This window comes from Python bivittatus, unplaced genomic scaffold, assembly GCF_059951505.1.
Source record: "Python bivittatus isolate LINGU-HERP-01145 unplaced genomic scaffold, Pbiv_v1 ctg000070_np1212, whole genome shotgun sequence".
In the NCBI taxonomy this organism is placed as follows: Eukaryota; Metazoa; Chordata; class Lepidosauria; order Squamata; family Pythonidae; genus Python; species Python bivittatus.
In genome coordinates, this window is record NW_028277034.1 from 807,670 (window position 1) to 833,799 (window position 26,130).

At 37.9% G+C, this 26,130-nt stretch overlaps 1 protein-coding gene across 5 annotated transcripts in view; it reads left to right on the forward strand.

Annotated features, from left to right (window-relative positions):
- The first annotated feature begins 599 nt into the window (after positions 1–599).
- The window catches only part of SLAIN2 (SLAIN family member 2), a 43,474-nt gene continuing 17,943 nt past the window's right edge, over positions 600–26,130 (forward strand). The window contains exons 1-7 of one of the 5 annotated variants that reach the window (XM_015889223.3): positions 600–1,402; positions 4,830–4,978; positions 6,311–6,475; positions 7,207–7,365; positions 11,272–11,631; positions 16,005–16,142; positions 24,662–24,739. In XM_015889223.3, coding sequence (XP_015744709.2) covers positions 978–1,402; positions 4,830–4,978; positions 6,311–6,475; positions 7,207–7,365; positions 11,272–11,631; positions 16,005–16,142; positions 24,662–24,739 — 1,474 coding nt within the window. In that variant the 5' untranslated portion in view covers positions 600–977. The remainder of the gene's footprint in view (positions 1,403–4,829; positions 4,979–6,310; positions 6,476–7,206; positions 7,366–11,271; positions 11,632–16,004; positions 16,143–24,661; positions 24,740–26,130) is intronic. The other 4 variants (XM_015889222.3, XM_088130583.1, XM_007434937.3 and 1 more) reach the window with 4 other exon arrangements.

The window sequence follows — 26,130 nt, forward strand, 5'->3', positions numbered from 1 at the left end:
GGGACTTCTTTAATGGTTAATCTATACAAGAAAAGTATAACAGTAAAAGAGACTGGGTTGAACTTCCTCTGCATCTGCCTAGAAGGACTTCCAGTGTACCAAAGCGTGATTGTCTTATAAAGAAAGTTCTTGGAATATTCTCAGATGTACCTCACCTCATTTCTATTAATATCCACTGAAAGTAAGTGCAGAGTGTTATCAGGAGTTAGGAATCATTTCAAAGTAAGGAGGATGCCAATAAAATGTAAATTACAAATGAATTTAAAGTGCAGAATATTTAGGCTGAGGTCATCCTAAACTAAAATTTGCACTGGGAAGAGACAGTAAACTAAACTTTGCACTGGGATGGGACACTAAATTTTGCACGACTGGTGGCTCTCCTAGTATTCCAGCCGGTCCCCAGAACAAGTTTTCCCAACCCCTCAGTCAATGACAACCGGAACCACAATGCCTGCCATCGGGAAGAGAGGGCCTATCGTGCCTTTCCTGATGGTCTGCCGGTTCTTTCACAGGGACCAGCCAGATTTCAGACACCCCCCCCCCAAAAAGCCGGTCTACAGGTCGGGGTGCCCAGTCGACCCGCTCCCCCTCGGCCCCAGCTAGGAGCTCCCGAGCCCCGACTCGATCAAACCAGGAACGGCGCGGCTCCTGCAGCCACGGAGGGCGTCTTCCCGGGGGTTTCCAGGGAGAAACGCTCCTCCTCCCGACGCCGATTGTCGGGGCGGGCGACCGGCTCCCTCCCCGGGGGCAGCCAGGCCCGCGGCCGGATCTACGTGTCGGTTCCCTCCGCCGCGCGGGGCCGCAGCGGAGGCGGGCCCGGCACCGACAACCGACGAGGCGGAGGCGGGAGTGGCGAGGCTGCGCTTCCCCGCCCGTCCGCGTAGGGGGGGCCCGTCCGCCTCGGGAAGCGGGCGGCCTCGGCCTAAGGGAGCAGGAGACGCCGCCTGACAGGGCCGGCGGCAGAGGCGGCGGGGATCATGGAGGACATCAACTCCAACGTGAACGCCGACGCCGAAGTGCGGAAGCTGCAGGAGCTGGTGAAGAAGCTGGAGAAGCAGAACGAGCAGCTCCGCATCCGCAGCGCGGTTGGAGCGCCCGGCGGCAGCCCCAAGCGGCTCCTCAGCGGCGGCGGCGGGTCGGGCGCTTGCACGCCGCCGCTGCTCCTCACGCCGCCCGCCGCCACCGCCGCCGCCGCCCAGCTCTCCCCGTCCTCCTCGTCGTTGCCGCTGGGGCTGGAGAGCCGCGGCCTCAGCCCCAAGGCCGGGCCGCGGCGGCCTCCCCCGGGCGACGAGCGGGGCGCGGAGGCGGCCGGCGAGAAGAGCGGCCTGCTGGACGAGGTGGAGCCGCTGAGGCCCGACGAGTTGGAGCGGCTGGCCGGCTGCGAAGAGGACGAGACGGGCTGGTAAGGAGCGCGGAGAGGTGGCTGGGCCGACATGGCCGGGGCGTAGCGCTCCCGGGAGGGGGGCAACGTCTGAACCAGGAAGGAGAGAAGGAAGGAAGGGCCCCCTGCCTCAATTATCGGGGGACCCGGGAAGGCTGGCTAGCTCTAGATATTCCTGCGGGGAGCAAGGATCCCCAAAGCTGGGGATCACCCTACAGAGTCTTGGGGGGTGTCTTCCCGCAAAAGGACCCTCCAGCCTTTCCGTTCTTCGCACGGCAAGTCCAGTTAATGCTTAAGGAAGGAGAGCAGGAAAAAGAAAGGTCTGGGACACACCATGGTGGGCCTGAACACACTTTCGTTAGAGCAGCTGAGAAAAGACAACCGGGTTGGGTGATGCACTGAATCTGCCCGTTTTTACACTGGGATCTGGAGTGGATGGGCTGTGCTTCTTCTCTTTGAAATATCTCATAAATATAAGTGAGTGGTGGGAAGTTCAAACCAGGTTGTTAGAACTGGTGAGGTTTGTATGGTCTAATTCTGGCTGGAATACTGGTTGGGTTGAATTAGATCAGCGTTTTTCAAACTTGGCAAATTTGAAACCTGGGGACTTTAACTCCCAGAATTCCCCAGCCAGTGCTGGTTGGGGAATTCTGGGAGTTGAAGTCCCCAGGTTTTAAAGTTGCCAATTTGAAAAACACTGAATTAGATCAAAGTGACTTTGGGTGCCTTTTTCTCTTAGCCTTAACTCTACTAGTTTACACACAAGAGGTCAAGGGACCCTTTTGGGATTAGAATCCTATCTCTTGGAAAGACACCCAAGTAGCTATTCTTCCAAAAAAAAAAAAAATAGAGGGTGATGTTGCGTGTTAGAAAAACACTTGAAAGGTATGTAGAATGTGCTGTAAAGATCTGGAAAGTACATTAGCAAGAGAAGCCAATAATCTGTTAGGTTTCTTCACCTCTCCCCTAATCCTCTTCAACCATACACAGTCATGCACACAAATAATAGGGTACATTTCATTTATTCTCAAAATGGTGAGTCAGGACTGATGTGTGTTAATGGCACCAAAATTAGGTATAGAGTAAAAGATGTATCAAGGGTGCATGATGTCATTGGATTGTGGCAGCTTACAGATCTAATAAATAAATGAATAAAATTGAGACTTGTTCACTTCAAATTAGGGCATGGAGCGATTCCCTCCTTTTATATGTATTGCTTGTATTGATTGAGTAAAAGCTTCTTTTTTCCCCCTTTGTTTTATATTTGCTTCACTCTTGACAGACCAAATGCGAGTACATTTAAGTAATTAAAATTTAAGTAATTAAGAAAAAAATATTCAGGCATATACTTAGAAGCATGGGAGCAGCTGTCCTATCTCATTCATCTGCAGTGTGATTCATTAGGTTAATTTTATGATTGTGAAATGAACATGGATAAACTTGTTTTAACTTTATTTTTCTTTGATAGTTCTTTGATAGTACAATCCTGTATGTACCTATTCAAAAATAATTCTCAAACAAATGGAATAAAATCTCAGTGTAGAAATATTATCCTGAAGTCATTAGCTGCTGATTGTTAATTCAGCCCTTTTCCAGTTTCACTATTCTGTGCTCATTCTCTTCTCTGAAGTACAGCAAACTGTGTATGAAAAGTGTTGTTTTCCCGCCACAGCCTGATATTTTGCTATTAGGCTGGAGAACTTTACACTCTCCTGTAGATAACTTCCAGTGGTCTGATACTGGAAAAACGTATGAAAAACTGAGAAATGTAAGCATGATGATGCAAGTGATTCTGAAGAAATTAAGACCAAAAGAGTTAATAGTAGTTTTATTCAGAAGTAGTACATTATTCCCTGTGAATAGCACTGTTGTCAGTCCAACCTAGATTAGATAAGTTAACAAACAAGAAGCAAGCTCATTTGTCACATTAAAAACTTTAAATATTGATATATACCGTGTTCAATTCAAAGTATGCATATAGGCATTAAATATGGGGAATTGCTATTTCACTCATAATTTTTTAGTTACAATTGTGGAATGACAGAAAGTTACAAATATAATAGCGATTCTCTATATTAATTGTTTGTGCATATACTTTCAACGAACATTGTGTACAGTTTTTGTAATCCTTTTCTTTTTTCCTAAGTTATGTTTGTTCTGATTATATTGAAATGTATAAGAGTGCTGCCTTAGTGGTAGACTCTTTGGAATATGAAACTGAATTTGTGCCTGTTAGCTTGCTAACATTAGGTCCAGGTGAAGACATTCACTGAGACTTTAAAGATTTTTTTTTAAAACTTAACAAGTCTGCTGTTAGTACCTGCCCATGCTTTGGGTGGTGAATATGTTTCATAAACTATTATGGAAACACTAGATCAAAGCTTTAGTGTCAAGTCTTAAAGTGGTTAGGGTGTTACAAATACTTCATGCGATAATTTATCCTGCAGCTTGTTTTTCAAGCAGTTAGGAATTCAGGTCAAATTATTTGGGTTCTGGTATAGAAGCTTGATTTTAGCCTTGTACTGTTTGACTTTAATATTGTTTTCCCATCCCCTTTTCCTGTGTTCATCTTTCATCTCCCATGCCTCTTTAGAAAACAAAAAGGCCCTGCGTGTTGGAAGATGCCCAGGAAAAATGGGAATGTGGCTCAGGTCTGCATCAAAAGTGGTAGTCTGAATATTGGGCAGGAGCTCCTTCTTGGATAGTTTCCTCCCATTCTACTTCAGCTTCCTGAGCCTCATTCAGTACCATTTCTGAGTGTTTTCTTCTGCATAGAAAAGGCTTATGGGTGTGTAGGAGGCTGTAGTGAGGAGAAGAGATCTGGAAAAACAAATGGATTTCCCTTTGTGTAAGTTTAAAAACAGTGCATATGCACAAGATGGTTGCCATGCTTTATACTGAATTCATAAAATCTGATTTTGCATATTGAAATTAATATTGATCTGATTTTTTCAGAGGGCAGGCTGTCTGTCTATCAGTCAATCACGCTGCCTCAGTGCTGGACTCTAGGTGGTTTACAATGTTCATCATACAACAATAATAAAATAATACAAAATATAAACCATGCAGTACAATAATGAAACTAAAAGTTACATTGATGATTCCAGAATAAATTCCAAAAAAGCCAGGTCTTTACAGCTTTCCAGAAGGCTGTAAGAGTAGCGGGGGTTCTTCTTGCTTCTGAAGATAAGCTGTCCCAGAAGGGAGGGCCTTCAGGTCCCTCCCTGCTGGTATCTGGGGATCCCAAGTAGGCATTCTCTGACCATCTGGGTTAGGTGGGCACATTTGATCATGGAAAGGCAAACTCTTAATTTTCAAGCATGCTGAGAAAAATGCACTTAAAACTGTCTTGACCTGTGCTTTTTTGTTAAAAAGAATAGCGACACACTGAAGTTCTAATTTGGCTGTGTATCCACATTTAATGTTTGGGTGTTTTAATTTTCATTAGGTTGTATATGTCACCAAAGAAGAAAGTGACTCCAATGCAAAAATCAATGAGTCCGCTCGTTTGGTGCAGGCAAATACTGGATTATCCAACTCCAGACATTGAATGTGCTAAAAAATCATTGATCCATAGGCTTGAACAAACCATGTCAGGTGAGTTTCTGAATTGTTTTTTAGGCTAACATGTTTTAAACCTGTAGTGCTTTAATATTAAAAGTTTTTTTAAAAATATAGGAATTATGTTCCAGTGAAAGTTAGCCTGTTTTAAATCCAATTTACGTTAATGGGAAGGTTAAATATATGCTTTCTTCTATTAAAATTCATGGGGTATAAGTGTCCAGCTCTGTTATACTTAGTCTGATAAGTATATCAACCTGGCAGTTGTTTTATATGTTATCATTTTATTCTAAATGAATCAATATGTGGGAAATGGCATGTAAAATAACACTCAATCTGCAATTTTTTTTCAAAAAAAAAATTCAAGGACACGAAATAACTGAAATAAATAGAATAGAGAAGATGAGCTGATCATTTTCTGATATAATCAACATAATCAACATTTAATATTAATTGCCAAATTAAATTTAAAAATTAAAAATTGATGGGATTGTAGAGAGTTTGTGCACTTAATAAGGTGAAGAGATGTTTTCAAAATATTTGTAACAATTGAACAGTAGTTCCCATTTACCAATTATTTTTAACTATATCCATTTTTATTATTTCTTTAAGATATGAGAGCAAAATGTCTACACTAGCTCTATATTCTCAGTTGGAATGAGAACTGATTATATGTCTGATTTTTGTGTCCCAAACTTCTTAGTTTTGGGGGGGGGGGTTGTTATTTTTTTTTCTTTTCCTCTTTAATGTCATATAACTTTACATGAATGAATTTTGCTCACTGCTTTTTTATGTGATTTATTTATCCAATTTATTACTCCCAGTCCTGATGCAACCAGAGCCATTTCTGCCTTTGGTAAAGTTTTTCTTCTAATTGCAGTTTAGTGTACATGACACCTCTAGTGGCATCTATGGATCTTCAATTTTTTTTTCAAATATATTGTTGAAAAAGATCACCAAATCTTAAGATTTTGATATTATTGCACCAGGTCTTGCACCAGGAGAGAATGAGGAGTGAAATTGCCGAATCCCACACAATATTTTGGGGTAATTTTGCCTGAAAATTGTGCTGATCCCTGTCTTACATTTTGTTAAACTCTAATTCAACGAGTGCTGAAACTGAATGTGAGTTTTCAGTAAGCAAAACAAAAATGACTTAATCAACTATAAAGCAATAAAAACAGTAACTTAAATAACTGTAGCATCATGGGGAAAATAGTACTTTTTAAAAGTTGAAAATTATGTACTCTACTTTTTACCAACATTATGTATCTCGTTTATAACATGCTATATGAAATTAAAATCAGAACTGCAATTTTAAGTGCTATGAAACAGGTTTTGAATTTTGTTTTCTGTTTTTTCATACAGCTTTCAAGAGACACAGCCTATATAGTAATCCATTCAACACTGTCAATTACACAAACTCCTATAATCCCAGTGCTGGAAGTCCCTATAGCACTAGCTTCAATTCTCCTTCCCCTACACTGGTGAAAGCTCCTTTAGTAAAACAGCTTATATATCCTAACAACTCAGGTAAGGTCTCAGATATAAGTTGCAAATAATGGACACCAAGAAAAACTTGTTAGCTTTTAATGACTTCTTTCATTTCAGATGTTTATCTCTGCTTATACAGTTTATGCTGATAAGGATTATATTAGGAACTTTTAATAATTTCTAAAGAATTTTGGGCTGTAATCCTTGTATTGCTTTGTCTGTACCGCTTTCTGTCACTTTGTCTGTCCGTCTGTCTAGAAGTCTGTCTGGGTACCTGAGTTATGCAGTCAACTTCCTACATATCAGAGTATGCCCAGATCCTGGTCCAGATAGACTAGTACATTTACAAACATGTGTTAAAGTGATTTTAACATTTATTTTGTTTGGCATTTATAGATTCCTCTTTCCTAGTGGAGGTACAGTTTTGTGTGCCAGTTTTACCTTTCCTTAGTAGCAAAAAATTGAAATTAAAATGCAATTACTGTGAAAGTGATGAATGAAGAACTACAGAAGTCTAAACAATAAAAGCTTGTTTTAACTTTCCTTTAAAACATTTAGGAGTTTCAATATTTGCCCTAGTTAACATTGTTGCTTTAGAAGTTCACTTAAGTCCAGCACATTGTAGATCAGTACCTAACCTGAAGAAAAATGAGTTTATGTCTCAACATGCTTGAGTTGTTGGAGGATTTTTCTTTCTGCCCTCAATGTTCTATAATTCATGCTGATAAGATGGTGGATGTCTGTCTCTATTTATTTTCCTTTTCTTATAGGTCATTTCAAAAGTTCAGATCGAAATCCTCCACTAAGCCCACAGTCCTCTATAGACAGTGAATTAAGTGCTTCAGAAATGGATGAAGATTCAATTGGATCTAATTACAAACTAAACGACTTAACTGATGTGCAAATTTTAGCTCGAATGCAGGAGGAAAGTAAGTAGTTTTCATATCAAAAAAGTAAATTGTTTTTAGCACATTTGTTTTTGTTGGTAAACTGCAGGGATTTAACATGAAGAAACAGGGAGGTTTGAGAAATATATAGGCCAAGAGAAATGGAAAATAGGAAAGACTAAAAGGTGAAGTAAAAATAGGGAAAGAGAATAAAAAGAGAGAAGTACACATGATCAAGACTGAAAGGTGTCCATATATGCTTCCATGCAGCAACTTGCTCTAGATGCAATTTAAAATAATTGTTATGGTACATTTTTACAGTGTGGCCATATACTGGTATCAAAATGGGAAACATTTTGGAAATTTGACAGATTTCTTGGCCTCTAATCCCCAAAAAGACAATTGGAAACTGAGATTACATGCTGGTTAGTTGAAGACAGGATCTGGAGTTGAATGGATAGTTCCTATAGCACCATCTCCATCTCCCAGTATGTTTACCAAGAAGGATGGAAAAGTCTACATATGGGCTACTGTTGCATTATTATCTTCCTGTAACAGGCTGGGAATTAATCAAAGTTAATACCATAATCTTTAAGTTCTTGGTTATAGTCTCCTTAGAGAGCTGCATTGGGGACAGCATTTGCCAGGCAAGATTTAAGTTTGGACTTACAGGACAATTTTCCTTCAGTGATTTGCCCATTGAGTCAAGATAATTGAAACTAATTTCATAAAAGGTTCTGACTTCATGTTAGTTGCGTTGAATAACTTATCCAGAATAAAACAAGGGACTCGTGGGATGGTTTCACGTAAAATTTGTTGCTTGATATGAGCCTCACTGGAAAGTCTTCATCATGTTTGCTGGATAAAATATATAGCCACAGATTTGTTGGAGAAAAATATACCAGTTATAATGTCAGTTACTCTGGCATTGTAATTGTAGCCTGATCCAACCTAATCTAAATGCAGAAGGGAGGAGGGATAAGAATTGGACAAATCCTACAAACCATCAGAAAAGTCTCTCTCTCTGTCCCCCCCCCCACCATAGAAGAAAGTAAAGTGTATCATGTTAAAGTTAGTATTTACATTTTGTCAGTAGATGTTGACCCTACATTTGTATGTGTCTATTTACAGTATTATACTTCTGTTCAGCTCAGAGATCCTGTGATACAATCTCTCCCCAGAATTAATCTTTCAGTATACAGTAGCATACAGTTAATACTGCCAATAAGGTTTTGATTAGAGATGTTACAAGCATAACAATCAAGCTAGTGTGTTGTTTTCTGGCTGGACAACTTGGAGGCATATTGTAGCCATTTGGGGTTGGGTATCATTAAGATGTGAATAATGCCTAGCTTTGTATTTCCATCTGCTGCTGTGGAAGCTGTAAAACAGTTGGTTTCTGAATTTATTAAGAGCTGGCCTAATAAAGTGTGATTAAACCTTGATAAAAAAGATGTTGTATTGGTAAAAATGCTAAATTTGGAAAATGTTGAATCTACATCGTGAGTCCATGCTTGTCATTTGAGAGTGCTTTCAACCCTAGTCTGAATCCTGGATGCTCAGATGATGCCCAGATTAGAATAGTTTGTGCATAACTTTGGTTGATATGATAGCTATTCCCCTTCCCAAATAAAGATGATCTGGTCTTATTACATATGACCTGATCACAATTAGTCTGGCTTATCATAATACATATCATGTAATTGTATTTCAAAAAAGCATCTGGAAACTTCAGCTGATATAAAGCATGATGTCTAGATTGATTTCAGGAACCTATTTTGCTGATCATATCTGTACTGCTTTCCAATTCACTTGTGGGTGTTGCTCAATTTGTTTATAGTTATCTACAAAAAAATGTTTAAAAATTTAGGAACAGGATATTTTAAGGACTCCCTCCCTCTCCACCATCTTGTCCTCCTAGAGCTATCTACAACAGTGGCCCTGGTATGTGCTACTTATTTCTTCAGTGAGACTATATGAGATATTCAGTTTCAATTTTCAGGCTGTGAAAGCTCTTCCCAGAGAGGCTCAGTAATCTATGTTTGTTTTTTATTACTGTAAACTTCTGCCTTTTTGCTTTATGCTGAATTATTTTTGTCCATTGTTCTATTGATTTTATTGAGCTCTTTTTGGGGCATTGGCTGAACATTGCCAAACTGAGAGATTGAAAATAAATTATTCAAAAACGAAGATGTTGCTTTTCACCAAGCAGTGTTCCCAGCATATGTGGAAAATCAGTAGCCATCCCATCAAGCAAGTAAAGGTTTTTTAAATATCTGTTCATCTATTTCCAATTATCTAATTCCTGGATACAGCAAACTTGAGAGGTCATAGCTTGAGCTCACAAAACTGACAGTGCAGTTGTTAGATTTGCCAGCTGCAATGGATATATATCACTCCCTGCAGCCATTGAAATCTTCAGTGCTAAGGTGCTGAGCCTACTCTTGTTTGGTGCCTAGCTCTGTGAATATTTCTGATAATTCATGTTTTGAAACCATCCACTCCAAATTCATCAGAACCTTATTGTGGTTCTCCTGCCCCACCCCACATTCATTTTTTGGTTAGAATTTGAATGCCCCTTTAATAGCTTAAATATGCATTTGAACATTAGTTAAATCAGACATCTGATTGCTGGTCCAGCTTATTATGGCTGATAAGTTTATTTCTAATTGAAGGAAGTTAATTGCCAATTATTTGACCTCCTATGGTTTTTCTGCTCCATTCTTAATATCTACATATTATTGGGAATAGACAAAGCCATGAAGTACTTAAATCATTGATCTAGAGCAGTGATGGCAAACCTTTTGGGCTCAGCATGTCAAAAATTCAGAAAATGTGTAACTTCATTCTGTTGGTGTGTCCCCCCCCCAAACAAAAGACAAACAATTCTTTACATATTCATTTATTTTAAAAAATACGACCAATTTTGTGTGATGCCATGTATTATATAAAGAAATGTCAAATAATTACAAAAATGATATATAAGTAAAACAAACTCGGTTTCTTTGGTAACTCAAACAGGGAAAATAGTTGTTGTCAGGTGTTGGTGAACGCTGGCATGTCACCCAAAACGTTGTGGCCTGTTGCCGTTGACACACGTGTCATAGGTTTGCCGTCACTGATCTAGAGATACAGAATGACAAATTTGAAATTCTATCTTACTGTCCCAAAGATCTCGTTCATAGTCCTTTCACATGTCCCAATTATCTCTATAAAACTATTGGGCATACACAGAAGAGAGGCTGCATGAGCCGGCTTCACTGCCTTGTCTTCCTTACGAGGGTGGGGGAGGACTAACTTCCATTACATGGAATGTTTGTTCATCTGCTCAGATTTCACAGTTGATCCAGTAAGTTGTGTTTTACTCCACTACCCCCCCCCATTGTGCTTGGCATGTAGAGCTAATAACTCCACTTTGTATTCATTGTGTGGGTTGGTTCAAAATGAAAGTTTATTTGATTTTTACTTGCTAATTTCTTTACTGAAATTTCCAGGAATATAGTGAAGTTTTGATTAATTGCGGTTGCTATTAGAAGGCTCTGGGTTTGAGCCTTACGCTGGTTAAAAGCATTGAATTTCCATTTGTACTTTTATCTTCATTTTAAAATTCTATTTAATTCTATTTTTAAATTCAGCTGTAAAATATTATCACCAGAACCTGCTTCTTCTTACTCACTGTATAGAATTTTTTTGTTTGCTTTTGGTCTGTGGCCACAAATGAATAAAGTTAAGTTGAACGGTCTATTATTTTATTGGTTTTATGGTACGCTTTTTTCTAAGTTTTGTGTCTTTTACAAAGACAAGCAAGGTATTTTTAAGTAAATAACTGTAAAGTTAAGTGTCTTTCTTTCCTAGGACAAAAAACATCTACAGATAAGCCAAATGTTCCTTGTTTGAACTAACCCAAAAAGGGGATTGAACGTCAAGCAGTGTTCTTTCTGTCATTAGGTCTTCGGCAAGAATATGCAGCAACTGCTTCTCGGCGTAGCTCTGGTTCTTCATGTAGTTCTATCCGGCGTGGAACTTTTAGTGACCAGGAACTTGATGCCCAGAGCTTAGAAGATGAAGAAGACAGCTGCCATCATGCAGTGCACCCAGCTATGAATAGGTTCTCTCCATCACCACGCAATTCACCACGGCCTTCACCAAAACAGTCCCCAAGGAATTCTCCCAGATCTCGATCCCCTGCTAGAGGAATAGAGTACAGCAGAGTATCACCTCAGCCCATGATTAGCCGCTTGCAGCAACCTCGTCTTTCACTTCAAGGACATCCCCCTGATTTACAGACCGCCACTGTAAAAAATGAAGGTAAAAGACTTTGTCTCCAGCTTTATGCACGAAGCATTCAAATGGTGGTGGTGGTGTGGCCTCAGTTGGTATGGGAGCATTGAAAACTACGGTTGTGAAATGGGCAGCCCTGTAAATTATTAAAATGAAATTAAAATGTTCTGTACAGTGTGATGTTGCAGCTAAAGATACAAGGAAAGGTAGAATAAGCATTCTGACAGTTTATTTCATTAGATTGATTAGAAATCAGTAAGTTTTGAAAATAAATGTTTTGTGGCCATGTAGTTTTCAAATGGTTCTCATACTGAGAAGTTCATAAAAAAGAATATCAACTAGGAAAAAATAAGGTTAACTAGGCCAAGATAGTGACTGTCAGAGACAAATTACTATTGTATTTTTTTTCCTAAAGGGAACAGAATTAGTAGTGAAATGAAAATTGTTGCTTTAAAGAGGTGGTAGCTTTAAAGAAATGTGCTATAAAAAACCTGTGAGCCCTGAGCTATTATAGATAGGTTTAATTATTCCTCTCAGCAAATATATATAGGAAAGGAGAAGTAAATTTCTTTTTCAGTAAGCATACATGTATTCAGTTTTCAATTACTCCTTGCAGGGTAGGTATCTGCCTTTTTTTTTTTAAAGAAAATGAGGGCTAGCATAACATAATTTAAAAAGGGTGAGATAGGATAATATACTTAAAAGCTACATAAAACCAAATGAAATATAAATTATTGTCAATATACACAACTCTAAAATAAAGCAATGATCAAATGGCAAAGCAAGCAACAAATTACAGATAACACAAAACTACAGTTGGAAAATAAAGTGCTCGTTCTTAACTTCAAACAAGCTGATGGATGAAGCCAGGACTGTTTACTTGAGAAAGAATTCTATATACCTGGTGTCGCAAATGAAAATGGTTTGCCCCTTGAATTTAATCCAGTGTTTCCCAACTTTGGCAACCTTAAGATATGTAGACTTCAACTCCAGAATTCCCCAGCCAGCAGTCAGTTCTCAGTCAACCTTAGTTTGAAATGAAGAAACAGATCAGAGCCACTAGGACTGATTAAGATACATGGAAGGGGGAGGGAAGTATACATTTTAAAAGAACAGTTGGGATTTGATTTCAGCTTATTATAGCAGGATTTAACAATAATTTTATTCTTGTTTCTATTCCAAGATCTAGTAGTATATGTTATACCTGAAGGAAAAACATGAGCTTTCTGGGATAGTTGGTTTATAAAATACATTGTCTCCAAAAACTGCATGGTTTTTTTCAAAGTTCATAGTAGAAAGATACTGTTACAGGGTGAGCTATGTACATTTCCCAACAATCTCATTACAAAAGAAAAGTAAATAGGATGTTTCTTCTATTAACATTTTCCTTTAAACATTGGTACCTTTTTTTATGGAATTTAATGAGATATATAAAACCATATGTAGTAAACTGAACTTGTACTAAGAGATCCCACAAACAGTAGTCAATGCAGTTATTTTTCTGTTGTTGTTGGATGTTCCTGTTGCTTCTCAGTTCACCTACTTTAGATCTCTTAAGGCATGTCATTACACCTTGCATTGCTAACTCTGCTTTGTGAAAGGAGACATATCAGACTGTACATTGTATAGCACAATTTAAGAATGATTGCATTTAAAATTTTCATCTTCCTGTTTGCTCCCTTCCATTGCTTGTTTTAAAGCTTTCTTTCAGTTCTGTATATCCTCCACAATAAGTGAAATCTCAGCTAATTGTTTTGTAGACAAGCTGAATGTTAGTTATCAGACAGACTTAAGACCTGAGAATTGATGAAGATGAGTGAAAGAATCTATCTTGTCCTTATCAACCAAACAGTTATTAGCATATTGAAAATGCAATTCTATGACTTGGAAATTACAAACTTGAGCTCTATGAGCAATAATATTTTTTTTCTTAAAAGAATTGAAGGTGGTGTGAGATAAAACCATTATTGCTCACAGTATAGATGTTTCTTACCTGGCACTTGAACTCAGTTATTCTAGAAATCTTGTACTATAATTCCTATAATCCTCAGTTTACAGTTAGGTTTTGTGATCAAGAATAGTACATTAATAAAAACTGTCTGGAACACATTATATTTTTCTAAGCAGAACTTACTGTTTTAAATGTTTGAAGAGCTCATAAATATAAATCAAATGATAAAAACTTTAGGCTTGTACCTAAAAAACTTTAGGCTTGTACCTAAAATGGGACAATTTCAAAAAATGTAATGCAAGTAATTCTTACCGAAGCCCTACAGAAAATAATTTATAGTTCCCAGAAGGAGTGGTTATGCCTGTTTGACTGAAATATTGAGGGTGACATCTCGTAAACTTGCTCTTTTGTGTTGCACCTACTCACATACCCACATATGGTGTGGAAAATGCCAGACTAGAAAATATTCTATCCTGTGTTTTGCACTGACAGGCTTGTTCATCCCCTGGTGCTGAACTCAGCTGTTCCTCTCACATGTGCTCTTTGCCACTAACTCTTAAATTAACTCTTAATTTCAATGGAAAAACTATACAGGGTGGGTGGAAAGGGGAGCCATAAGCTGAGATAGGCACTTGGAAAGGTGAGTAACAGCAGTGATGGCACTCTGTTGTAATAGCAGGTGATGGCACTCATGTTCCACAAAGCATGTGATCAGGACCACTTTTGTATACGGCATTTTATGGCTCTTGATGGTCTTGCAGTAGCAAAGATAATGTCGTGGCTGAAGACCTAAGCTGTCCTTTCTTTTAAATTATGCTAGCGTATCTCATGTTTCCCTGCACGCACATATACCTGTGCACCATAAATGAGCAGGTGGTTGAAAGGAAAGGAGACAATTATATTAGAAGTAGGTTGAAACATTCCCAAAGGGATCAGGAGAATCAGAATCAATAAGTAATTTGTATACTTAACAAATTAAAAATACGTATTGTTGCTGCATCTTTTAGCTGGATTCAGGAATTATCTAATATGCTCAGTAATGGGTAAGGGGTCTGTCTTTATTTGTAAGAGATGATGTCCCCATCTATCTTCCACTGTATTGATTAGGGAACTAAAGAAAAGCTGGTAGCTGCTATTAGATCGATTTGCACAATACACAAAGTCAGAAGTTACAGCTACTCATAGCGATTCTAGTATTTCTGTGATTAAGTTCCAGTTCTGCATAATCACAGACTGCTGATGGTGCTGGCCATAATTTGGGGGGGTTATTCCCATTCTTCTCTGCAGTAGTTACTACTGGATGGGATTGAGGGATAGATGGGCACAACAGTATGAAAGTATGTACTTGCATATTAGACAGGTTAGATTCTGAAATAATGACTCAGCATAGTTCATGAACAGGCTGCACTGAGCTTATTTGAATGCTGTAGCAATATTCATCTTCGTCCCTGTTTGCATTATTTTTCATCCTTTGAGCTTTTGCTTTTGCTTCTCTTGCATTGACCTCAAAAAGGGATATACCAACAAACAACAAGAAATGTTATCTAATTTAAAAAAATCATAAAGTAAACTGTATGTTGTGATCAGTGAAATATATTTTAAGCCTAATTTTACTTAAAACTATAAATTCTGTGTTATATCAAAAGCAGTCAAGGAAACTCAACATTGTTAATTGAGTACAAGCCCCATACTTGTTGAAACCTATGGAATATGTTAGTCTCCATCACTGTAAGGCTTTTGAAGAGGTTTTCTAAATAAATAGGGTTCTGTACAATGGTGTCAGCTGGCAAAGGCTGTTCCACCAGAAAACAAATTATGAATGTCTGAATCCTTCTGTGTATTTTGTAAAATCTCCTCTAGGCACCTGGAGGGATATGTGAGATGGAGAAGAGTATTAAATAAAATCAAATCTGATCATCCAGAGCAGATTTGGAGCATTTGTGGAAGTGTGAGGAGCTTATCGTGAAGCCCCAATTCACTAGACTTTTTTTTCCAATAGTATCTTGCTAGTTTATTCATTATTTATTTTAGTATCATAGTCCTGAATGAGAACTAATTCTATGCAACTCCATGCAGACACTGGAATTTAAATGTATAAATAGATTGCCATCCACTGCATATGCATTCACCATTTTTGAGAGAATGGATCAATAGATTATTTTTCCTAACATCTCAAAGAAAGTAACAAATATTGATTAATTTTGCTCTATGTGAGGGTTCAGATTCCTTTTTATAAAATGTAATATTTTTAGATAAAATATTCACTTTTTAAGGTTTTAATTGATAATGTATTATTTGGCAGCTAAAATATGTGCTCTGCAGACCTGTATTTAGCATTTTCCCCTCCCTCAGGGCCTCTGTGCTTCAGGTTGCTATGGGTGGTAGAAGAGTTCAGTCTCCTGCATTAGATGGTATGTTGTGGTGTTCTTGTTATCTTTCTTTAATACAGAAAAACTAAGGCGTAGTCTTCCAAACCTGTCCAGGACATCTAACATCCATGTTGAGTCTGTGAAAAACAGTAGAAGTGACTCAAACTTTCAAGTGCCAAATGGAGGAATACCTCGTATTCAACCTCAGTCCTCAGCCAGTAAGTATCTTTACAGTGATGCTGTAAACGCAGCTTCTGAAAGATGACTGAAAATTGTAGCTGCGTGTTTACAGTTTCATGGTAAAGGGATCAGATGTGTCGTGTGAATAATGGAAATTTAGCCAGATCTGAGGTATGTTGAATGAATGAAATTATTTCCCTATCTAGCCTTTCAAGATGTATACATTGTGGTCCCAAGTTATTTTTTTGCTGTTGATATGTATTCCTTCCTGTCTGGGTTTACCCAGAGAACTTTAGTAATTCTATAAGTGTTCAATATCATGAGCAAGGTAATGTCCATTTTTATATTGATTTTTAATTTATTATCACACTAACAAAGGATGTAAAATATGTTACAGTTTCTCTTGCAATTTGCAGCTGTGATATCTTTAATATAATAGAAAGAATATTGCAAAACAATTTTCCTTTTGCAGTTATGCCTCAATACTATCTTTTGGGAACAGGGCATTGTTGTCTATGTGGATTCTCCTACACAAATAAAAATTTGGTCATTCTCATTTCATAATTTAGACTGGGTTCCTAAAATATTTACCTGATTAAAAGGCAGAATAGAACATTTAATGTTGCTGATTTTATTTTTCAATATTGATGGTTGGATATTAATTTGACCAGTTACATAAACAACTGATAAGAGCCACACACTTTTATAACCAGAGGTATATCCCTTGTTAATGATACAATAAAAACATATTAAAATGCTTCTATATAATATACATTGTATATGTTTTTATGTTTTAAAGAATACATGTTGAAGAAGTTAGATATGATGCATTTCTCATTGATAAATTATAAAGCACTGCATAGTACATTGTAGTGTTGAGAATGCTCATGCTAGAGTTAAAATGTAGAGGCAAGGGCTCACACAGGAGTTCTGTCACAAACTTCCCTGCTATCTCTGCAGATCTTTTGCGAGCTGAGCTCTAAGATCTGCACAAGGCCGTTCGCCTGAATGCACTTTTCTACAGTTAGAAGCTCTGTCTTATTAGTGTCCATGATCAGAATAATCACAGTGAACACATCCAAGATTTTCCTGCTGACCTCCTTGCTCAATGCATAGATGTCTGCAGAGATATCAGGTATGCAGATGTTTGGGGTAGGGCTTAGCCACTTCTTCTTACCTTCAGTGCTTTTATGCTTATGTGTGCCATCTAAACGCCTGCAAAGAGCTTAAAAGAAGCACAACATGCTGAACACAATAATGTGATTATAATTAGGTAGCCCTTGTTTGAGCATGTTGATTTGCTGTTAACAACCAAGGTAAGGACTAAGGAATTTTATATAAATTGATATGCATCCATTTTGCTAAGGAGTCGCCATAAGGTTATGAGAACTTATTTAGAGGATGCATTATAAAAATAGAGTTTTGACTTTTCAAAGAATATTATTAATTGCCTTGTATGTTACAATATGTGTCTGGAGGGGACAAGTGAATACAGACACACCTCTAATATATGGATATAACAGATATATGTACTGTAGAACTGTGGTTTTCAAATTTGAAAGGAACATGGAAATGTAACAGGCATGGCTTTTGGGAGGTAGGGTTTAAATTACACTTGATAGAAAACATGGAGCTTAACATAGCATATATTCTTGCTTAACTGGTAAGTAGTAGCTGCTGGGTAGCTCAATCCATAGCACTTGCAGGGGGAAGGGATTTTAATATCCTGCCTAGTCATTACATGCATATTTTATTGAAAATGATGTTTGTATGAGTTGGGAGCTTTAGTTTGGAAGAACATCTTTCCATCTGTCATCCCAGTTGCCATAGCTATTCGCAGCTAAATAAAAATGCATTTAATGCTATTGTACAGTAGGTGCTTAACATTGTGTGTGGTTGGCCCCTTACTATATTTTTAAGTTTGATCTCTAGAAATCCTGCCATTATGTATTTTCCTGTATTTGTGATTTACCTTTTCAGGTTTTTATTGGATTTTCTTTTTATAAAGCACTACAGTATCATATTATAGTGGCCTTTTCTTTCCTCTTCAAACTGCTGTTCTGCATGAACTTAACTTGACAAGGTTGCTTTGATTTCTGTTTAAAACTATTACCTTTTTTCATTCCATGTGTAAGCTTGGAAGCTGCATGCCTATAATATTAGTAATGAAAGTACATTGGAAATATAAATAATGTACCTAAACTGATATAAATGTCAGTATATTTCATTAAAATGCATATAGCAATGTCAGATTATTTACAGATTTTGGAACCTATATTGAAAAAGTGTGCTTATTTTTATACAATTCAAAAGTTCAGAGCTGTGTTAGTGTATAACAGTAAACTGTAGTTTATTTCAGTCATGGTTTGTTGAGTAGTCAAGATAATTTTCACAGCTTATAGTTGCTTGTTTGGTCAGTATTGGCTTATTCCCTGCCATCATTTTTTTGTAATATACCCTGAAAATTTTGCTGGCGTTCTTGAATTAGCACACACTCAATACATCAGCTACTTACTTAACATTATCCAGCTGCAGAATGTGATAGGGAACTCTACTTGGTCATCCTTGGCCATTTGGGATACACAGTAAAACAAACAAGTGTCCTCTTTTCCTCAACATGGGCAGGATAGTCTTGACATAGTCCTTTCCTGCCAGTTCCATAATTCAAATTCCTCCCTCAGTGGACTGCCATAAATTTATTTGCATAATCAAAAACAAACAGTTAATACTTACCCAGCACTGGCTTGGACAGAAGTTTACCCAACACCATTTTCATCTCCAGCAAAACAGAAGAAATATGTTTTCAGTTCTTCCCTAGAATTCTTCCAGGAAAAAGATCAGTGTTTGCTCATTTCAGTTTCTTCAGAAAACCTTTGTTTTGCAGATTAATACCCAGCATATTTTAAAGAAAACTTTGTCCACAAAAACTGCACTTCATTATCATCTCCCAGCTTCCTAAGCCTTCTCAGATTCATTCTTTATAACCAGCACTTGTTATCAGTAAAGTTACTTTTTGATTCATGAAAAACTTTCTTTGATAGCAAGTGAAATCATGAGTTAGAATTACCTGTGAATTTTACTAGTGTTTAGGATTTTTTAAATCTAGCTGAAATATTAACTGAATATTGTGTATTACAAAACAGCTATTTCGTGCTGTTTTATATTTCCTGGAATGGGAGGCTGGGGAAAAATCTTCCTTTTGTTTAGGGCAGGCAAAAGACATAAAATTGTTTCAGTGAATAATTCTAAAGATATTTTTATAATATAATGCAATTATTTTGCTGATTAAAAATTAAAATCCCTATTATTACTGAGGTCAAGAAACAACCTTTACCAAATCTCATGTAAATTGATTTAAAATCGGGTAAGCGCCAATTATACTAAATGCAGATAATTATATAGCGTATTTACTTAATAGGAAGGCTCATAATTACTTGCGAATTTAGGCAGAGGAGTCATTGCTCAGAAGAATAGAAGCGTTGAAAATAAGTGAATAGACAGAGATGCAGATAAATGCAAATTTTACTGCTGCTCTAAACCTTGGAGGTCTTTGAAGATTAGCTATTGTTTGGCAGAGGCTGTTTGCCTAGTTAATTTAACCCTTTGTGTAATATCAAACAGGCTTTCTCTCTTTTATTTCTTTTTCTCCAAGTGGCTCTTTCTTAGCCCATTTCTCTTTCCAGTGCAGATAACTCTTCCCTCATCCTGTTTCCAATGTTGCTGCTCATCCTGCTATTGATTCTGGTTATGGAACGAAAGGAATTAGTGGTATGAGTGAGTGGCTTATGTCTGTGAAAGAGAGTGATCCATAAATGCAGATAGGATCAGTTTCAAATTCTCCTGGCCTTTTTGGGAAGGTGGTTGTCTTAATAGCTGCATATACATGTAGCACATACTTTTACAGATACATGGACGTGGGGGGAAGGGAGATCCCCAATATTGTTCACAGAACCAGATCTGCCAACTTTAGGTGGACAAGCTAGGAAAGCTGGGCAGTGCAAGGGCTTCATTTATACTTTGTTTTTCTCCAGTCTTTTTTTGCGGGGGGGGGGGCAGGAGTACCATCTTGAATTCAGACTTTTTTCTTCAGGTAACTATGATAGATAAGTGTCTTTAGTAGTTAACGTTTAACTGAGTATTTGTGGATGGGAATGAACAGTGGCACACCTTTCAGTTGAAATATCTGTTCCTAGCTGTGACTCTGTAGTAGCATGCAGTGTCTTGATAATATGAGTGCTCTGTGCCTTTCATATAATTTAGTAGCCATCTTATGACATGGCACTCTAATTTTCTTAAGTGAATTTTGAGGCTCCATTTTGAATTGTTTATACAGCTTGTACACTTGTGATACTATCTGCCCAAAAGCTGGAACTGCAAAAGCAGATAATCTTCACAATTGTAATAACAACAATACAACCAGTTTCTGTATTTATAGAAGTATTTATTAAATATACAAAACATGCACAAGCTGAGTATGGCAGAATGACATTCATCTTCAGGTTCTTGGACTCAGATGTGAGCTTTCTAATTTATTATAACATCTTAAGAATTTCATCCTTCTTGGTATCCAGAGCACAGATAGCCAACATTTTTGCTTAAGTGTGGCTAGTCATGAAATCCATTTAATATGTGTATGTGAGAACATATACAGTGGTACCTTGGTTCACGAACGCTTTTGTTCACGAACAATTCGATTCACAAACAGCTCCGTTCGCAAAATTTTGCCTCCGTTCGCGAACGCCGGATCGGGTTACGAGCAGAATCCGCAGCCATTTTCCCTCCCATGACACGTGGTCACGGCTTCCTGTAGGGAGGCGGAGTCTCCCTCCAAGCAATATCCGCCTCCCCACCCGCTTTCCTGTCCTCCATGCCAGAAGTCATGTCGAGCAAGGTTAGCGTTCTCTCTCTTCGTGCTGTACTTTGTGTCATATTTTTGCGGTTTAAAAAACAACAACATATGGTTCAGAACGGACTAACCGTAATTACATTGAACCTTATGGGGAAATTTGATTTGGGACGCGATCAAAAATCAGTTGGCGACCAAATTCGGAGGGGTCAGAACGGATTACATTGAACCTTATGGGAAAATTTGATTCGGTTCATGACCAATTCGGTCCGCGACCAGAGGCACCACTGTATATTCATGGGCAATACACTTTCTTATAACAGGTACTGGGATTTTAAAAAAAAAGAAGTTGCTTTTCCTGAATTTTTTTTATCTAACTATAATTGGAGACAGGTAGTAGATGAATTTTTGGCCTTGTTTAGTATGGCAAAATTATATTGTGTTAATGATCAAAACATAAAATGATTAATGTGTGACATTGTAACAATCAAGAGTATTGTTACAATACTTTTGATTTAGTTGCTAAAATATTTTTTTTAAGCAGATGTTAAAAACTAAAATATTTTAGTAAGTAAATACTTTTTAAAGATGTGAGACCAATCCTTTGCATATTCGTCTGAAAGCAGGTTCTTTGAGGTAAGCTAAGTGTGCATGTAATATCACAGCTTACATTTGAATTTGGTGGGATTTATTCTTGAATGAGAATTAGGACTCCACTGTCAGAAAAGTCAACACATCCGTTTTCAGAGAGCAGAGAAATACATTTTTCCCTTTTTGTTGAAGGAAGGTGGATTAAGATCTAAGGGAAATAAATATATAATTTGTGTTTATTGACAGTTTTTCACTTTCTAAAATGTAGTGGAAACAATGTAGAAAAACATTGTTTCTTATTTACAGTTTTATCTAGATATTCCCAATGCAGCAGTGAGAGGAATGAAAGGCACATATTGCCCTTAAAGCCTGGTTTAGACTTAACGTTTGATTCGGGCTTAGGGAAAAGAGACCTGCTGTGAAGCTGAAGGTGACTCAGGTCTTGCCTGCAATTTTTCCCTTGTCCCCTTCGCCTTGAATTTAAGCATGTGTGAGAGACGATTGCCAACAGGAATTGAAATAAATAAATGCCTGTCAAGTAATTTATTTTTTAATTATCCTGAAAATGAGTTTAGTTATTCTAAAGTATGTTAGAAGTGGTCGTCTAGTTAGAAAACAGCAAGGGAATTCACACACTGAAGAGAGGCAGAAGATCCTAAGGCATATTCCATGTTCCAGAAGTTTATTTTTCTGAGGATGACCATTGTAGTGGACAAGCTGTACTAATTTATATTGCTCTGCATATATCAGCTTTTCTGTATAACATCATATACAGTGGGGCAAAAAAGTATTTAGTCAGCCACCAATTGTGCAAGTTCTCCCACTTAAAAAGATGAGAGAGGCCTGTAATTTTCATCATAGCTATACCTCAACTATGAGAGACAAAATGGGGGGAAAAATCCAGAAAATCACATTGTCTGATTTTTAAAGAATTTATTTGCAAATCATGGTGGAAAATAAGTATTTGGTCAATATCAAAAGTTCATCTCAATACTTTGTTATATATCCTTTGTTGGCAATGACAGAGGTCAAACATTTTCTGTAAGTCTTCACAAGGTTTTCACATACTGTTGCTGGTATTTTGGCCCATTCCTCCATGCAGATCTCCTCTTGGGCAGTGATGTTTTGGGGCTGTCGCTGGGCAACAACGACTTTCAACTCCCTCCAAAGGTTTTCCATGGGGTTGAGATCTGGAGACTGGCTAGGCCACTCCAGGACCTTGAAATGCTTCTTACGAAGCCACTCCTTCGTTGCCCAGGCGGTGTGTTTGGGATCATTGTCATGCTGAAAGACCCAGCCTCGTTTCATCTTCAATGCCCTTGCTGATGGAAGGAGGTGTTCACTCAAAATCTCACGATACATGGCCCCATTCATTCTTTCCTTTACACGGATCAGTCGTCCTGGTCCCTTTGCAGAAAAACAGCCCCAAAGCATGATGTTTCTACCCCCATGCTTCACAGTAGGTATGGTGTTCTTTGGATGCAACTCAGCATTCTCTCTCCTCCAAACACGACGAGTTGAGTTCAGACCAAAACGTTCTACTTTGGTTTCATCTGACCATATGACATTCTCCCAATCGTCTTCTGGATCATCCAAATGCTCTCTAGCAAACTTCAGACGGGCCCGGACATGTACTGGCTTAAGCAGGGGGACACGTCTGGCACTGCAGGATTTGAGTCCCTGGCGGCATAGTGTGTTACTGATGGTAGCCTTTGTTACTTTGGTCCCAGCTCTCTGCAGGTCATTCACTAGGTCTCCCTGTGTGGTTCTGGGATTTTTGCTCACTGTTCTTGTGATCATTTTGACCCCACGGGGTGAGATCTTGCGTGGAGGCCCAGATCGAGGGAGATTATCAGTGGTCTTGTATGTCTTCCATTTTCTAATTATTGCTCCCACAGTTGATTTCTTCACACCAAGCTGCTTGCCTATTGCAGATTCAGTCTTCCCAGCCTGGTGCAGGTCTACAATTTTGTTTCTGGTGTCCTTCAACAGCTCTTTGGTCTTGACCATAGTGGAGTTTGGAGTGTGACTGTTTGAGGTTGTGGACAGGTGTCTTATACTGATAACAAGGTCAAACAGGTGCCATTACTACAGGTAACGAGTGGAGGACAGAGGAGCCTCTTAAAGAAGTAGTTACAGGTCTGTGAGAGCCAGACATCTTGCTTGTTTGTAGGTGACCAAATACTTATTTTCCACCATGATTTGCAAATAAATTCTTTAAAAATCAGACAATGTGATTTTCTGGATTTTTCCCCCCATTTTGTCTCTCATAGTTGAGGTATACCTATGATGAAAATTACGGGCCTCTCTCATCTTTTTAAGTGGGAGAACTTGCACAATTGGTGACTGACTAAATACTTTTTTGCCCCACTGTATTCTCTTTCCCTCTCTTCCATGTTGATTTCAGAGCCTCTTACCACAAAGATTTTGATTACTTTTTGTGTTTGCCTTTTCAGTATAATAGGAATGGTTTGTTAAATAACAATCACTAATATTTGAATATTGGAAGCTGTTAGGAATGAAGAAATGCCAGTTTGAAATAGGAAAGGGAAAAGTTAGCAATTTTATTTGAGAAATAAATGTCCTTAAAAGTGCACTTACGTTTGGGAAAAAGAAATTACCTCTGACTAAAATTACCTTTGACTAAAGTGAAACTTTTTGAACCTTGGGAGTTAAATGAGACAGTTGTGTTATTAAGTTTAACCTTGCACTGATATGGCTTTGCATGATTGGCTGGTGGTTTGTTTTCACTTCTAGGTGTGCAGGTATTATTAATATTATTGTGGCCTGCAAAGATTCTTTGCCTGCTAAAACACATAATTCATTTTATTCTACAATTTTTCTGACAGTTCTTACTGTGGTGAGCATCACTTCTTTAAAATAAAACACTCTGCTGCTGCTGCTGCTGCTGCTGCTGCTGCTGCTGCTGCTGCTGCTGCTGCTGCTGCTGCTATTACTGGAGCCATAACAGCTTTTGAAAGCTATTCTGCCATTTTTTTGTTTGTTTTCTGATGTTTTATATGAAAATTACAATCTTAGAATCTTAAGTGAAATTTGAATGTAGTTCAAAGTTCTTATCTCCTCTCTTTAGACAGACATAACATGTCTTTGTTTCAACAGCTCTGCAAAAGCAGAAAAATTTGCACCGTGTTGCCTTCAAAACCAAACAACTACTTCATACTCCAGCTGCCAAAGGAGGTAATTAGCTTATAGCCTCTTACTGTGCTCCAGCTAAAATTGGAAAATTGTTTCCTTATGTGTTTAAACTTTGCACTTGATGTATTCATCAGTAAATATTAATCTTCAGTGTCACACTTGCTCCTATGTAGAACCTTGCTATATTCTTTTGTCATCCTGTACCTTGCCCTAGAAGCAGATTTGAATTGTACATTTGGGGCACAAGCTGTCAGCTAATGCTGAATATTTGAAGCTTGGTACAAGATTCAGCACAGCCAGAGCTGTCAGAAAAGGATTAACTCTTGTCGAGGAGATTGAACAAATGAACTTCCTTCTTGCTCCCTAGGAAGAAGCTCCCTTAGTTATACAAATTGGTTTTAGTTGTCTTTGCCTTAAGTCAACTAGGCATATTGGGTGGAGTTCTAAGACTGTTTGATGCTCATCCTTTCTGGATAGAATCTTTCATTGCTTCTTTAGTTGGCAGTTCTATCCATTCAGCAATCTTTGTAGGCTGCTTTAAGGCAGGAGGGTAAAAATTCTTGCAGTCTGGATATCTCCCCGAAAATTAACAGCTTTTTTTTTTTTTTGGGTTGAAGTTGGGGTCATTGAGAGTTGACTTATTTCACTGTGTTGTATTTAAACAACACGGTACCAGCTAATATTATTCAAGTTTGATATCTCTGAAATTCATGTTTAAGTTATTTGATGGAAATATACTTTATGAAGCTCATTATTTTCATCTGTGTCCCCGCCCCTTTTATTTAAGAGGTACGTGCCTGATTACTTTTGGGTTTCTTATATTGTGTTTTTAGAAAAGTCATGGTAAATATTAGTAAGTATTTTATCTGTCTTTTCTGCCAAAAAACAAAACACAGTGTTTAAACACCATTAGCTATAGAACTTGATATTGTCAGGTAATATATGACGGCTTTGGGAGAATAATAGCTAACTTGATCACAGGATTTTAAAAAAAGCCTTGGCATTTTTAGAAAGAAGTCTTGCCCACATTGGAAAGCTAGAGTGATCATAGAATACCCAACACTGACTGACTTTAAAAATGTTGTGTGGTGAACAAGGTGAAGATGTCATTCCAGTGTTTATGCAGGTCTCACAATATAAAAAGACCCAGATAATGTTCACTAAAAGCTTCAGAAACAAATCACACAGTGTTACAATCATCTACATTGGATACCTTTATTGTGGACTTCTATTTCACAAATACCTACCCAAAGCCAGCATCAGAATTCTTACAACAATCCCAACTACTTAAAAAATCAAAAACCATTTTGTATCATATGAAATGTAGTTGCTTTACAAGTCTTGCTTAGATTGAGCTTCAGTTTGTTTCTTCAGTTTATAAATGACTTCATTTTAATGTTTAAAAAGTTATCTGGGGTTTTGACTGGAAAAGA